Below are 15,386 nucleotides of genomic sequence, written 5' to 3'. Positions count from 1 at the left end.
GGCTGCATTTTAGTACGAATTAGCCACTAAACAGACAAAACCAATGTGATCTCACGAGGAAACGCAAGTATTTTACGTTTTGTCAGTTTAGTGGCTAATTCGTATAAGTTCAGTCGTACGAATATTTTAAAAAGGAGGCGTGGCACCCAACCGTCATTGGGTGATGAGCAAATCGCACTAAATTGCACAAATTAGATCGTACGACTTTATACGAATTAGCCACTAAATCATAAAGTTACGAATTGCCATGAGATTGCGTTGGACAAAACATTAAATAGTTACGTTTCATCGTGAGATCAGCCTGAAAATGAGTCCATAAAGGTCTGCCTAAAAGAAATTCCATTCTCTTATATTTCAGATGTTTGAAATTCGAGTTAATTAATTCAAAACAATTTCTGATGGCATATAATATTCAGTTTTATTAAATTACAATTGTCTATAATTTGGATTTGGATGCCAATGACTTGGGTTTGATATAAGGGCCTTTGCACCTAATGGGAACTAATCCAGTACTGGATCCCCAAGAACTAAACCCACCCAAGACTATTTTCCTGATTGCATTCGCACTGTCAGTAGAAACTAAAGTGAGTCAAGATAGATTGGAGATCAAAAAATGAGAACTAAGAGACAAAACAGTAGAAGAAGCTTGTAAATGCTGAGAACAAACAGTCACAGACAAATGCAGTAAACATTAGCCTTCTGTATATTAATGGCTTGTGTTTGGCCAAATCAACAGACAAAGGTCATGTATTTGCACAAAATCATACAATGTCATTCATACAAAAATGTATGACATTTCAAAAAAAGCCCACCCCTAAAAGCTCCCATCACTGGAGGTGTCAACAGGCCGTACAAAAATGTGAAAATGTCAAAAATGAGATTGTTCCTACTTCCTATTGTGTTGGGTAAGATTATGAATTAGAAAACAAAACAATATGAACTAGATAAAAAAAGTGAGATGAGTTGCCATTGGGTAGTTCCTATTGTGTTTGGTTGGACTTCTAATTAGGAGGATATTAGTTATAGGAACAGATTTTGGGGTAAATAATTAGCCCATGCGTCAAAGAAGAGTCTAACCCAACACAATATAAATTAGCCACTAAATAAACAACAACAATGAATTGCTGTTAAGTGTCATTGGATAGTTCCTTTTGCAATGGTTACACTCATAAATAGGAGCTATTTTAGTTACAGGAACAGATTTGGGGGTAAATAATTAGCTCATATGTCAGAGTAGAGTCTAACTCAACACAACATAAATTAGCTATTAAATAAAACAACAACAAATTTTTGTTAAGTGTCATTGGATAGTTCCTATTGTGTTGGGTTACACTCTGAAATAGAAGCTATTTATGTTATAAAACATCTTTTAGAGGAACTATTTAGCTCCCTTTAGCTTGGAGTTTAACCCAACACAATTTAAAATAGCCCCCAAATAATAATAATACAAAAGAAAATGACAAATTGTTGTTAGATGGTGTTGGGTAGTTCCTATTGTGTTGGGTTAAACTCTGAAATAAGAGCTATTTCAGTTACAAGAACGCCTTTTGCTATAATTTAGTGAATTAGCCTCTAAATAATAATGAATTCCAATTATGTTGGGTTAAACCAGGCGTTTCAAAGCATAGCCCTGCACAGTTTAGATCCAAACCTGCTTCAACATACTTGCAGGTTGCTAACAAGCCTGACGGACTATATTAGTTTGATCAGCTGTGTTTAATTAGTGCTGGAACTAAACTGCACAGACACCCCTGAGTCAGACTTTACCCTGACACTAGAAGCTAAATCAAGTTCCCCAAAAGGTGTTCCTACAAATAAAAGCATTTCAGAATGATAACATGAAAGACAGTGGCTACTTCACCAATAGTTCTAGGAACTATAAAAATTGGCAGAAAACATTTTCTCTAGTCTGGTTGGATCAGAGTTGTTGGCATTTTCTGGAATCAGTTACTGCTCATTTTAATAGAGGTAAAGTTGGTTTTATATTCACACATTCGTTCATTTAGAACTCTCTATATTGTTTACCATGTTACTTTGAATATTTGATCTGAATTAGCATGCAAGTGTGGCTTGAAAACAACATTAACACTGTTTATTTGACGGTGAACAATGTTGTACTTTGATAGTCATTTGCTGCTAATATGATTTCACTATTTAAAGTTTGCAAATAATACTTAAATGAAATTATATTATTAAGGGGAAAGTCAGAATGTGCGAATATAAAACCAACTTTACCTCGATCTCATTTTAACCCATTAAACACGCTACATTGACAAGTTGTGGAATGTCTGAGTATGAGGGACATATTGTAATCTGGTGATTGTCCATGTAGCCTTTCTGGTTCTTGCTAACAAGTCATAATATTAGTTGCAAACTCGTGCTATAAATCTGCCACCTCACACCAAAGGTCAACTCACGTTTGACGTTCTTCAGTGACTTCAACTGTGCATTTAGATGTGTTCTCCTGCTTCACGCTGTTGTGAGCCAAGGTCTATAGACATGATTAGGAGATCCAGGTGTTGTTCATCCAAACATGGATGAACAACACCTGAATCTCCTAATCATGGCTGTTTCTCAATATGCGTTCTTCAGCGGTCTTGCGTCCTCGTGTTCTCGTGCAACGTCATCATCAGCTGCCCAAGTTCAGTTCCAATACTTAAGACCGCAAGTACGGAGGACGCGTGAAACTTCCCGGATGTGATCTTGATATCGAGGACGCACTGATGCAGACTTGAGCACCAACTCTCTCTGGAAGTCCCAGAAGTCATTGCGACTGGAGGTGGGAAGCGCAGCATTTTATTTAGATTAATATTAAAGTTCAGAGACATCACTTATTTACCTCAGGAATTTCCCTAAATGAAACGGTGAAAGTAAACATTACCATGGACATCTTAATGAAGGAATAAACACATTAAGGGTGTTTGTTTGCTGAAATTCGTATTAAAATCTGTTTTATTTATATTGTGCAACTTATATTTATAATGTTTTTAAACAAAGCATATATTTTGAAAAGGGGAAAAACATTAAATTGTTGTATGAAGGCTGCAATGTTTAAATAATTTACCATTTAAAACACGTGTAGGTCATGTGACCATCAGGAAGAACGCAACATCTCAATTCTCAAAGGACGCGTTCTCTGCCCTCGCAATCTCCCGAGTTCGTTCTTCCGAGGACACTTGGCAAGACCGCTCTCCACAGGAACACAAGTCCGTTCTCTGCGTTCTTGGAATTGAGAAACAGCCATTTAGATTAATATTAAAGTTCAGAGATATCATTTATTTACCTCAGGAGTTTCCCTAAATTAAACGGTGAAAGTAAACATTACCATGGACATCTTAATGAAGGAATAAACACATTAAGGGTGTTTGTTTGCTGAAATTCGTATTAAAATGGCTGTTTCTTCATTACAAGAACGCAGAGAATGGACTTGTGTTCTTGTGGAGAGCGGTCTTGCCAAGTGTCCTCGGAAGAAGGAACTCAGGAGATTGCGAGGGCAGAGAACGCGTCCTTTGAGAATTGAGATGCTGCGTTCTTCCTGATGGTCACATGACCTTCACGTGTTTTAAATGGTAAATTATTTAAACATTACAACATTCATACAACGATTTATTGTTTTTCCCCTCTTCAAAATAAATACTTTGCATAAAAACATTATAAATCTATGTTGCACAATATAAATAAAACAGATTTTAATACGTATTTCAGCAAACACCCTTAATGTGTTTATTCCTTTATTAAGATGTCCATGGTAATGTTTACTTTCACCGTTTCATTTAGAGAAACTCCTGAGGTAAATAATTCATATCTCTGAACTTTAATAATCAATCTAGATAAAATGCTGCGCTTCCCACCTCCAGTCGCAATGACTTCTGGGACTTCCAGAGCGAGTTCGGTGCTCAAGTCTGCATCGGTGCGTCCTCGATATCAAGAACACTTCCGGGAAGTTTCACGCATCCTCCGTACTTGCGGTCTTAAGTATTGGAACTGAACTTAGGCAGCTGATGATGATGTTTCACGAGAACACAAGACCGCTGAAGAACGCATATTGAGAAACAGCTATATGAGTGTTTTCAGCCACATGATTGGCTGAAAAGGTTCCATTTCCCAAAAGAGCAAGGCCATCACAGTAAAATATAATAAATGTCAGAAAATACAAATCAAGACAAAAAAAAAGCACAGCCCCCAGAATAAAAACTGATCATTGATATTGTTAGTATAACACTAATAGGAATAGCCACCAGGGTACAAGTGAAATACTCGAATTCTTCCAGCGAAGTTAAGATTGAATGTATAAGGCTAAATAAGAGACATGGAAACAAATACAAATATTATACAAATCAAACATCCTTACTTCTGGATTCCAGTTCCAGTTTCATTGAAATACATTATTGTCAAACTAGCCGATCTACACACATTGTGGTCTTATGATTTTCTCTTTTAAACAATAATTAGTTCTAGAAGCCTGTGGGATAGTTTGCGGCACCTACAGCGGTGCTGACTTAAGTCACCATTTCATCTTTACTTCTTGCTTTTGTAGTGGGCCGCCACCACCAGGTAGCTGTCGGGCGCCAGGTCTTTAATATTGGGAGATTTGCCGGAGATTGGCGAGATCTTGCCTTCCACTCTTGAGATCTGGAGCATGCGGCACGGGTCATGCTTCAGCAGGTAGCTCTCGAACGTCTCCCAGCCTCCACCAACACGCACCATCACGTGTTTGTTATGCAGCATCTGAGGAGACAGAGAAAGTCCTGACGCATATCAGCTTACAGTATAAGGCAGAGGTTACCACACTAGTTCCTGCAGAGTAGTTCCAACCCTAATCAAACACACCCGAACAAACTAATCAAGGTCTTGCTGGGTATACTTGAAACTTCCAGGCAGATGTGGAAGCTAAACTCTGCAGGGACACCAGCCCTCCAGGACCAAGTTTGGTGACCCCTGCTATAAGGGATCATGGCACTCTGCAATTGCGTAGATCAGGGGTGCCCCTGTTCCTGGAGAGCTATCTTCATGCAGAGTTCAGCTGCAAACTTGATCAAACACTCCTGTCTTTACTAAGTGCTCCTTCAGATCCTACTTAGTTGGTTTGGTTGTTTTTGGTCAGGGTTGGAGCTGAACACAGTAATACAGTATAGGTATGAATACAGTAAGGTACAGTAGATCCCCAGGGACAGGATTGGGCACCCCTAACGTAGACAGTTCCATCTGCCTGGCTTGACTTTGACCATTGTTTATTTTTATAGACTACATGCAGATCCAGTACAAGTCATCAAAGTGTGAAAAGCATCTGGAAGTTCAAGTCAAAACCCACAAGAAATAACATCAGAATTTGCAAGTTTCAAGAGGCTAACTGGTACAAAATAGCCTCAAGAGGCATGCTAGCAACTAACAGTATGGGTTGCAGTTTTTACTGTCCTTCACAGGGAACATAGATGGACTGTTTTGGCAATATTTTTCCTTTTCTGGACATTGAACGCCTCAGGACCCTTGCTGTCTATACGCTTATTTCACGCGGCCGCCATTTTAAAGAACCAAAGCGAGGCTGCGGTGGGAAGAAACCCGGAAGTATAGGACGAGCACTGTAAACACTGCAGTAACATACCGTGTACTACAAACCTCCAGCTGTTGCCGAGATTTCAAAATGCAGAAAATGGTGTAACCATCACTTTAATATTATTTAGTAAGTTTATTTTAAACAATTAAAAGCAATTTAGCATCAAACAACATCACAATCTCAGTGATAAGCTTAAGTGTCCTCCTAGGTTTCAGCTCATGGCACCAGTTAAACACAGTGAGGACGCTTTCCTGCTTAAGTGTCGTCTGTAATAGTGTTGTCCTGGTACTGAAGTTTTAAACCCGGCTCTTTCCCCGCTAACATGGAAGCGCTGCTGAGCGCAGATGTCTCGACACGACTGATCTTCACGGCTTCTGTCTCCGTGTATCTGTGTTTGGTTTGCGCTCAGTTTAGCGCTCTTCACCCAGTGCAAACACAGATACACAGACTGGAGCGCGAAGCAGCCGTCAAGATCAGTCGAGTCATTAAGCAGATCGCTCGGCTCGTCTGTGTTTGTGCTCAGTATACAGCGGCGGGTGAACGGATGATCTTCTCGTCCAATCACAATCATTTCTGTTGAACATGTGAACACAATGGCAAATCAGCTCTGTTTTAAGAAAGCCATCAACATTGCCTTAAATGTTAGCGCGAAATTGCCGGTTTTTTCTTTTAATTCAGTATCATGACAAGTCTAATATAGTGAAAGAATCAGTTTATTAACTTGAATTTGATAAATGGCATCTAAAACGTGTGTTTGGGAAAGAAAACGTTAGCTAACTAGTGCCATTTCCCGTAACTTAGCTGAAAATGAGCTCTGATTTCCCTTTTTACATTCACCATTCATTCAGAACGGACCTTCGGGTCACCAGGGAAGGCGGAGAAATGATAAATTTGTGTCACTTTCTCTTCGCTGATAAGATATACAGCCAGTTACACAACATTCCTATGTAACTCCCAATGATACTTCCGGTTTTCTTCCCACCGAAGCCTCGATTTCACTTTTGAAAATGGCGGTCACTTGAAATCAGTCTATAGAGGATGAGGGAGCTCTCGAATCTGATCTAAATTAGCTTAACCTGTGTCCTGAAGATCTGATGAAGGTCTCTGGTGTTTGGAACGACATGAGGGTGAGTAATTAATAATGTCATTGAGATTTATGGGTGACTTAACACTTTAAGGGTAAGAAAGGCCAACTGATACTTGTTAGCTGTGCATGTAAACCTTCCTCCGCAAGACACAAGAAGTGTTTAGAGCCATCAATAATGTGTTTATAACCAAGCAGAACGGGTATAAACACAAGTAATTCATGCACCTCTGATACGCTCTATTTAAACCATGCCAAATTAGACAACATCCTTGCAATGCATTAGCCAAGCATTTGTCTGCAAATCGTCTCTCAGACCTAATCCTGGCGCTCATGAAAAGTCATTTGGAGAAAAGAGTCTCTGCCATCAAACCCCCTGAACACCTCCTGCGCCATAATCACACTCTTTTATTGGCTATCTGTCACCTGCGGATCCCAAATGCGGAAATCCCTTCAGGCAAAGATCTGTGTGAGATGCTGAGACTCGAGAGGCTGTATTTTCGCTAAACTATTTTGTCAGGTGCCTACATTTCACACAGGTCTGTATTCTGGAGTGCACTGCCTTGACATAATCCCTCTTATTTTCTCAGACTATACAGTCAAGATGGTTCCTAAACATAAAGAATTTTTCCGATTTATACAGGACAGAAGCCTAATTTCTTTTAACACCATTTTAGCCCACCATGTTCATGCGCAGATTTTTGGTCCAAACAGGACCAGTCAACGCAAGTTAGCAACACAGTTCTCGTCTCCCCTATAATTGGCTATTAATTAATATTCCCTCTTCTGAAATATCTTCTTTTACGAGTTATTTCTTTCACAATTTTCGAATCACTATAGAATCTTTGGTTTGGATCAGAGTTGGGCAACTTCGGTCCTGCAGACTTTTGCTCCAACACTAATCAAACACACCTGCCTGTCGCTTTCTAGTGATCCTAATCACGTTGATCAGCTTGTTCAGGATTCTTTGTTTTAGGGTTGGAGCAAAAGTCTCCAGAACAGTGGCCGTCCAGGACTGAAGTTGCCCAACCCTGGTTTGGATTAAAGCGTTTATGGCCCACACCACACTGGCTCACACCAGGCCCATGCAGAGACCTTACAAGGGGCAGGAGTTTAAAGCGACCCGAGGGCAGCTGGCAAATGCACACGATCTGAGATGGTGGATGCGTAGATTGCGAAGAGATCACCAAGGGGGAGTGGAGGGTGGACACACACTATACTTTTTTTTACAATTGTAGCATGCTCAACCGCATGAACATGATCCTCATGTCACACTGTACGATCCGAGTTGTCATGATGTCAGACTGAACCACAATAAAACGTGCCAAACATGAACACTCGCAAGGAAACCCACCCGGAGTTTGACGTAAAAAAAAAGTTTTAAGTTGTTGCGCTGATTGCGTCATTACATTCAGCACTCCTATTGGCTCTCGGTTTGATGTTTAATCATTAATTTTGCTTCAACATAGTCCCTTGTTTATCAGGGGTCGCCACAGCAGATTGAACCAACAACTTATTCAGCATATGGTTTACACAACAGATGCCCTTCCAGCTGGAAAACACCCATACACACAAATATCTTTCTTTTATGAGACTAAATTTCCGAGTTGCTATTGAATCTTTGGTTTGGACCAGGGATGGGCAACTTCCGTCCTGGAAAGCTACTGTCCTGCAGACTTTTGCTCCAACACGAATCAAACACGCCTGCCTGTCGCTTTCTAGTGATCTTAATGACATTGGTCAGCTTGTTCAGGATTGTTTGTTTGATTAGGGTTGGAGCAAAAGTCTGCAGGACAGTGGCCCACCAGGACCAAAGATGCCCAACTTTGGTTTGGACTAAAGTGTTGCTCACACCAGGGCCATGCAGAGACCTTACAGGGGGCAGGAGCTTAAAGTGAAGACCCAGGGTCAGCTGGTGAACAATCACAGTCTGGGGTGGTCGGTGTGCTCGACGATCGCGACGGGGGAGTGGGGGGGTAGACACACACAACGTTTTTTACAATTGTAGCATGTCAGACCGCACGAACATGATCCTCATGTCACACTGTACGATCCGAGTTGTCATGATGTCAGACTGAACCACAATAAAACGCGCCAAACATGAACACTCGCAAGGAAACCCACCCGGAGTTTGACGTAAAAAAAAAGCGTTAAGTTGTTGCGCTGATTGCGACGTTAGATTCGGCACTCCTATTGGCTCTCGGTTTGATGTTTATTCATTCATTTTGCTTCAACATAGTCCCTTGTTTATCAGGGGTCGCCACAGCGGATTGAACCAACAACTTATTCAGCATATGGTTTACACAACAGATGCCCTTCCTGCTGCAACCCATCACTGGAAAACACCCACACACTCATTCAAACTCATACACTACAGCCAATTTAGTTTACTTATTTCCCCTATAGCGCATGTGTTTGGACCGTGTGGGAAACCGGAGTACCAAGAGGAAACCCACGCCAACATGGGAAGAACATGCAAACTCAGAAATGCCAGCTAGCCCAGCCCGGACTCGAGTCAACAACCTTCTTGGTTTGAGGTGACAGTGCTAACCACCGAGCCACCATGCTAAAATCTTCTGATTTTGTCAGAACTACATAGGAGGGAACATTTGATTGCAATGACTATTAAGTGGCTGTCGTAGAACATGTCAAACCAACGATATAAGACCACAGATTTCAGCCTACGTGGGGAATCATTTAGGATTTGTCAAATTTGATCAAATCATAGCTGAAATTGCAGCGTGAGCAGGGCTTATATGTTCATATACGCAATATGTTATTTATTAATTTTACAGGCTTCCGTTTCGCAAACCAAAAACAATCAGTCTGAGCCTAATTTTCTCAAATGTGCAGTTTAAATCCCATCACGTAATAACAGAGAATCAAAGTCCCAATAAAAGGCAGCATTGCAGTAATTCTGCTGTGAATCATCCTTTTATTACACCCTCATCTCTGCGGCCTTCAACACACACACACAGCCAAAGAATCTGACAAAGGCTGAGAAATGACAATACGTCACTCTGGATAAAGAGCTGTGACCTTCCCTTGTGGAATAAAGAGCCTTCAGACACACACTCAAAAACAGATCTGCGAGGACAGGACAAAAAACACACACACCAGCGCTACACAATCACCAACAACACACCGAGAGCTGCGGCTCATATTAGCCCTGCAGGGAAACCATATCAAAGATTCATAAAGAGGGACATTCACAGGTCAGCCGTGCAGATGGGTGTTTGTGTGGCCCTCGGGCGGTACAGCCACAGATATACATTAGCAATCAGACTCTACAAGTCCACAGGACCTGAAGGAACACACCCACACACACAGAGAGAGAGAAGTACAGTGAATAAAGCAGTCGGGGTCAGTGATGTTGAAGGTTATGGATAAAATAGGGAACGTCCGCATGGATTTCTCTCGGGAGCATCAAAGTTCAACAGGCTAAAAGGAAACGGCGCATTTAAATGAGGACTACACGAAAAGCGGGGCTTTCAGAAAACATCTGGGGGTCTTTTCAATGAGAGGAAGGTCTTTCTCAAAGGCAAACACAAAAGGAATCTGTCCTTGAGGTGTTTTTTATTTAGAGGATTCGCTCATTTCACTGGAAAACCAACAGGAACGCGGAAGACTTGCTTTTGGAGGAATTCTCAATGACTTGGCCTTGGTTGCCGAGCAACAAGGATTCAAGGCTGTTGGATTCGTTTCGTTTGGATTCAATTCTGGGATTATATATTTATTTATTTATTTATTTTAACACACTGAAGGTGAATAGAGTTATAAAAAAAATCCATTAATAATCCATGATGGCCATATTATGAATTCGTAGTATGATATAAATACCTGATCACAATAAAAACGGTGACATTTTCTAAACTACCATTTAATTTTTTTAATTATTATTTTGTTTGAGGTTTTCACCTTTAAAAGGTCACGAAACACCAGAACACATGTGTTGAGCTGTTGACAGTGGTATATGTGTCCCACACTGCTAAAAACACTATTAGGACACCTATATTTCACTAAAAAGTGTAAATTGGTTGTTTTTGCCTTATTTCAAGCAAATTTTACTTCCGGTTTGAAACGAATTTTTGAAGCTGCGTCACGGTCATGACATAATAGCGTGTATTCCAGCGTGCAGACTGGACGTCTGTGCCAGAGTGTGTCTTATTACGTCTTACAGTGTGATGCATTAATGCATGAGTAAGGCTTGGTTCAAACCAATCAGCGCGCTCTATTGTGCAACTTCATTAATATTCATTACTGTCACAGTGTTTAGACGACAGAGACGCCACGTTGTGTTGGCAAAACAAGCATGAAGTGTTGCTTTTATAGTTTGCTGCAGTGAAGTTTTGTTTTCATTTTCTCTCTGTGAGAGCTCAGACTCACGTGTGGATTAACAGTGTACGCGACGCTCGACAACAATAACTTACGTGTCTAAGGAGGATTATTGTTTACCTGAGAGCTGTTCTCATCTGCAAACGCTGAGATCTGGATTCGCTTGTAGTCTTCTCTTAATAAAGACGCAGCTCTAGTTGCTGGTGATTGTCCTGTCTCTACAGATTTGGTAAGTGAGTGACCAGTGCTCTTTGTTTATTCAGTTTGTTCGTATTGAACTAAGTTAACTATTGCACCGAGTGTAAACATGTTAGCACCACAACCAAACTTTAACCTTGTGTAGGATTTTCACCGCATTTTGTGACCGGAATAACACACGCGGCTTTCTGACGCTACCTGCCGTGTGCATCTAAGTTTCCCAGAGGGTTTTTTTCTCTCATTCGCCGTGCGGTATCAAACATTGCATGAAAAATACACGCTTACAGCAGTTCCTCGAATCAAATATCTTGTTTGTCGTGAGGGGCATGAATGAATTCCCTAAATGAAAGAGCCAAACTGCAGTTAAAGTCCACCATTTAATAATTTGGCAAATAATTCGACTACAGATGTCCATGTAGGTTTAACACCATCACTTTCCCCTGTGTGTGTGTGTGTGTGTGTGTGTGTGTTTGTGTATTTTGACTCTGAAACTCACGCGTGCCCAGATAGACACTCCCACACCCTCCCACTTTTCTTCCTCCGACACTCCCCCCTAAACAGAGCTGGACACGCCCACTTTTCTTACTTTTTCCAAAGTAGAGGTGTGAAAACACCCTGCTGAAACGAGGGGCTTTCATGGCCCTTTAATGGACAGGACAGTAGAGAGTATTGAAAGGAAAGTATGGGGAGGGAAAGGATCGACATAGGACCTCAAGGTGGGAATCGAACTCACCGTGAGCACCAGAGTGCATGTCGGCACACTAACCGCTACACCATTGGCGACAACGACTAACATTTCATTTAATATGAATGAGGCGTTATTTTGTTCAATAAACACATATTTCTAGTACAAAGATCCTAACTCTGATGAAGTTTAGCTGAAAATGCCGATCCCACATTATATTGAGTGACTTTAACTACTTTGCATACAAGTAAATAAATACATAAATGCAATTAATGTCTTCATATTGTGCAGGAAAACGCTTCTGGTGGCCTTGAGGTAGGATACGGGTTAGGTTGGAGTGGTATGGGTACGTTTAAAGTGGGCCATAGATGTAATTAATTGCAAATGTAATTACATTCAATATTTAAAATAGGCACCGCCCCGGCCGGGTCAGTTGGCATTACTGTGTGGAGTTTGCATGTTCTCCCCGTGTTGGTGTGGGTTTCCTCCGGGTGCTCCGGTTTCCCCCACAGCCCAAACACATGCGCTATAGGGGAATTGATGAACTAAATTGTCAGTAGTGTATGGGTGTTTCCCAGTGATGGGTTACAGCTGGGAGGGCATCGGCATGTGTAAAACATTTGCTGGATAAGTTGGCGGTTTATTCCGCTGTGGCAACCCCAGCCTAATAAAGGGACTAAGCCAAAATGAAAATGACTGAATGAATGAAAATCTTTACAGTCAGGTGAAATGTGTTTTTACCTAAAATAAGATGGATCTCTGAGCCGATTTAGTAAACGTTTCTAAAAAGTGAACACATTTATCTCCAGTATATTTACCTACAATATTTATTTTGATGGTCTTACCCTGAACACATAAACAGCAGAGGTGTGACTGACAGTTTGCATGTGTTGTCTATATATATATATATATATATATATATATATATATATATATATATATATATATATATATATATATATATATATATATATATATATATATATATATATATATATTTTGCTGCTGCTGAATATCAATGCCTCTTGAATTTTTCATGCTCTCAGCAGCCAGTAATTCACAAAACACACTGCAGTCTGCACTTCAGCTACTGTTGAAGTCAGAATTATTAGCCCTCCTGTATATTTTTGTCGTCAATTTCTGAAAAAATTATTTGACACATTTCTAATCATAATAGTTTAATAACTCATCTCTAATAACTGATTTATTTTCTCTTTGCCATGATGACAGTAGATAATATTAGACTAGATATTCTTCAAGACACTAGTATTCAGCTTAAAGTGACATTTAAAGGCTTCACTAGGGTAATTAGGGTAAAGTTAGGGTAGGTCATTGTATAACAGTGGTTTGTTCTGGAGACAATCCAAAACTAATAATTCAGGGGGTTTAATAATTCTGACTTCAACTGTTTCATCAGAGATGCTGAAGTGCAGGGTTTCCTCTGTAGGGGGCAGCAGTGATGCTCTGAGGGACTGCATTAATATCAGCTGCAGTGCTTTAATGTGATGAATCGCCACAGTCACAGGGGTTTAAATGAGAGCTGAAGAAGAGAAATCACATTACTGCTGTAATTACCAGATCTCCACAGCCAGAGGAAGGATGATTTAATCTAAATCAAATCAGTGGGAGAGCGAGAGACTTCGTCTGTTATGATTGTGCACGGTGGTCATTTACACAGCAGTTTTAAAATTCTCTTTAAAGCAATAATAATAATAATTATTATAGTTTTTAAATCGTTATTTATTTATATATTATATATTATTATTATCATTATTCATTTGTATATTTATAGATTATATATGGTTTTTTTAATCTTATTATTTTATTATTTTACTTGATATATTTGAAGAAATATAATAATAATAATAATAATTATTATTATTATTATTAAACATTAAATTTTTTATTCATGCTATTATTTTATTTTACTTTATTTATTAAAATATATATCAATAATAATATTAATAATTATTATTATTATTATTTCTCCTGTTATTATTATTATTATTACTATTATTATTATTATTCTGCTTTACACATTTGAAGCAATATCAGAAAAATAATAACTCCTATTATTATTCCTATTATTATTATTTATTATTTTTTTTATTGTTATTAATATTATTATTAATATTATTCCTGTTATTATTATTTTGGTTTACCCATTTAAAGCAATGTTGTTGTTATTATTAATATTATTGCTGTTGTTATCATTATTACTTGCTTTAATTATTATTTTTATTCACGTTATTATTATTATCAACATTTTTTATATATTTAAAGAAATATAATAATAATAAATTTTATTATTATTACCCCTGCTATTATTATATAAATACTTAATTTATTTAAAGCAATTATTATTATTATTATTATTCCTGTTGTTATTATTATTTTTTGTTTTAATTATTATTTACTGTAATTCATGTTATTTTTTTCCTTCATATATTTAAAGAAATCTAATAAAAATAAAAATAATAATTATTATTATCATTATTATTACTTCTGTTATTATATTACTGTTATTATATTACTTAGTTTATTTAAAGCAATGTAATAATAATAATTATTAGTCCTGTTGTTATTATTATAACGTTTTACCTATTTGAAGCAATATAATAATATTATTATTCCTGTTAATATTATTATTATTATTATTATTATCATCATATTTAAAGCTATTAAGCTATTATATTTAAAGCTATTATCTATTTAAAGTAACATATTAATATTATTATTAATAAGAAAAAAGTTATTATTATTCATACTATTATTATTATTTTTTTAAGTCTCTGAAACTTATGGTTCACTCTCAGTATCTCCTATAAAACTCTGTCAATGTGCCTTTCATTACAGATTTAACAGCCAGCAAGATGTTTCTAAGAGCTGTGTCGTATGATTGCTGCATTCCTGTGTTATTTATACAGTGTGAGACTCATTAACAGTGTTTGTAATGAGCGGTGACTGATGAGGGTTTGGTGAAGCTCATGAATCCTCTCCTCACGAGGACAGTTATCAGTGTTTTACTGCACAGCGAACACTCATAAAACTCCACAGCAACACTGAGAAGAAAAGAAACGTCTGCTAGCAGAGCGTTGGGAAGTAAATGTGGAGTGACACTTTCATAAAATGAAAAATCTATTTATCAATTTAATAATTCAAACATGAAAATGTATATAAATTAAATCATCTTTTAAATGTGTAAATAAAACAATAAATTAAAGCTGTTTATTTAATTCTTATTAACACATCAATTAATCAAACGATAAAAATTACATTAATAAATCATTTTAAATTGGTTTGAAAAACTTTAAGAAGCTATTGAAATGTGCATTTATTTTTTTATTAACATGCTGTTTTATTGTTCGATTAATCAGTGTGTTAAAACATGAATGAAAGGGTTTTATATTATATTTAAAATACATTTTAAAATGTATTGTTTTAAATCTTTATTAAATTACATTTAAAAATACAAATTAATTATTTTCATTTAAATGTGATTTAAATGTGTATATTTATTATTACGCTTC

General features: G+C 37.9%; 3 protein-coding genes across 13 annotated transcripts in view; all 3 read right to left on the bottom strand.

Annotated features, from left to right (window-relative positions):
- ano3 (anoctamin 3) overlaps positions 1–2,469 on the bottom strand; it is a 123,269-nt gene extending 120,800 nt beyond the window's left edge. For 5 of the 6 annotated variants that reach the window (XR_015526787.1, XR_015526786.1, XM_087312629.1 and 2 more), the window contains exon 1: positions 2,418–2,469. Coding sequence is in view for 1 of the 6 variants with exons in the window: in XM_087312626.1 (XP_087168752.1) it covers positions 2,304–2,328 (25 nt within the window). In the remaining 5 variants the exon portion in view is untranslated. Of the gene's footprint in view, positions 1–2,303 lie in introns of all 6 variants that reach the window. The other variant, XM_087312626.1, reaches the window with a different exon arrangement.
- The window catches only part of ano5a (anoctamin 5a), an 805,725-nt gene that overhangs the window by 645,405 nt on the left and 144,934 nt on the right, over positions 1–15,386 (bottom strand). The window lies entirely within an intron of this gene.
- gas2a (growth arrest-specific 2a) overlaps positions 2,418–15,386 on the bottom strand; it is a 51,689-nt gene continuing 38,720 nt past the window's right edge. For 4 of the 6 annotated variants that reach the window (XM_087312670.1, XM_087312668.1, XM_087312669.1 and 1 more), the window contains one exon: positions 3,994–4,728. In XM_087312670.1, coding sequence (XP_087168796.1) covers positions 4,519–4,728 — 210 coding nt within the window. In that variant the 3' untranslated portion in view covers positions 3,994–4,518. Of the gene's footprint in view, positions 2,522–3,993; positions 4,729–15,386 lie in introns of those variants that run through there. The other 2 variants (XR_015526809.1, XR_015526810.1) reach the window with 2 other exon arrangements.

This window comes from Danio rerio, chromosome 25 (assembly GCF_052040795.2).
Source record: "Danio rerio strain M-AB ecotype USA chromosome 25, GRCz13ab, whole genome shotgun sequence".
NCBI lineage: Eukaryota > Metazoa > Chordata > Actinopteri > Cypriniformes > Danionidae > Danio > Danio rerio.
Note: the sequence above shows the minus strand (reverse complement) of the source record. Positions and strands in the feature narration are given on the sequence as shown.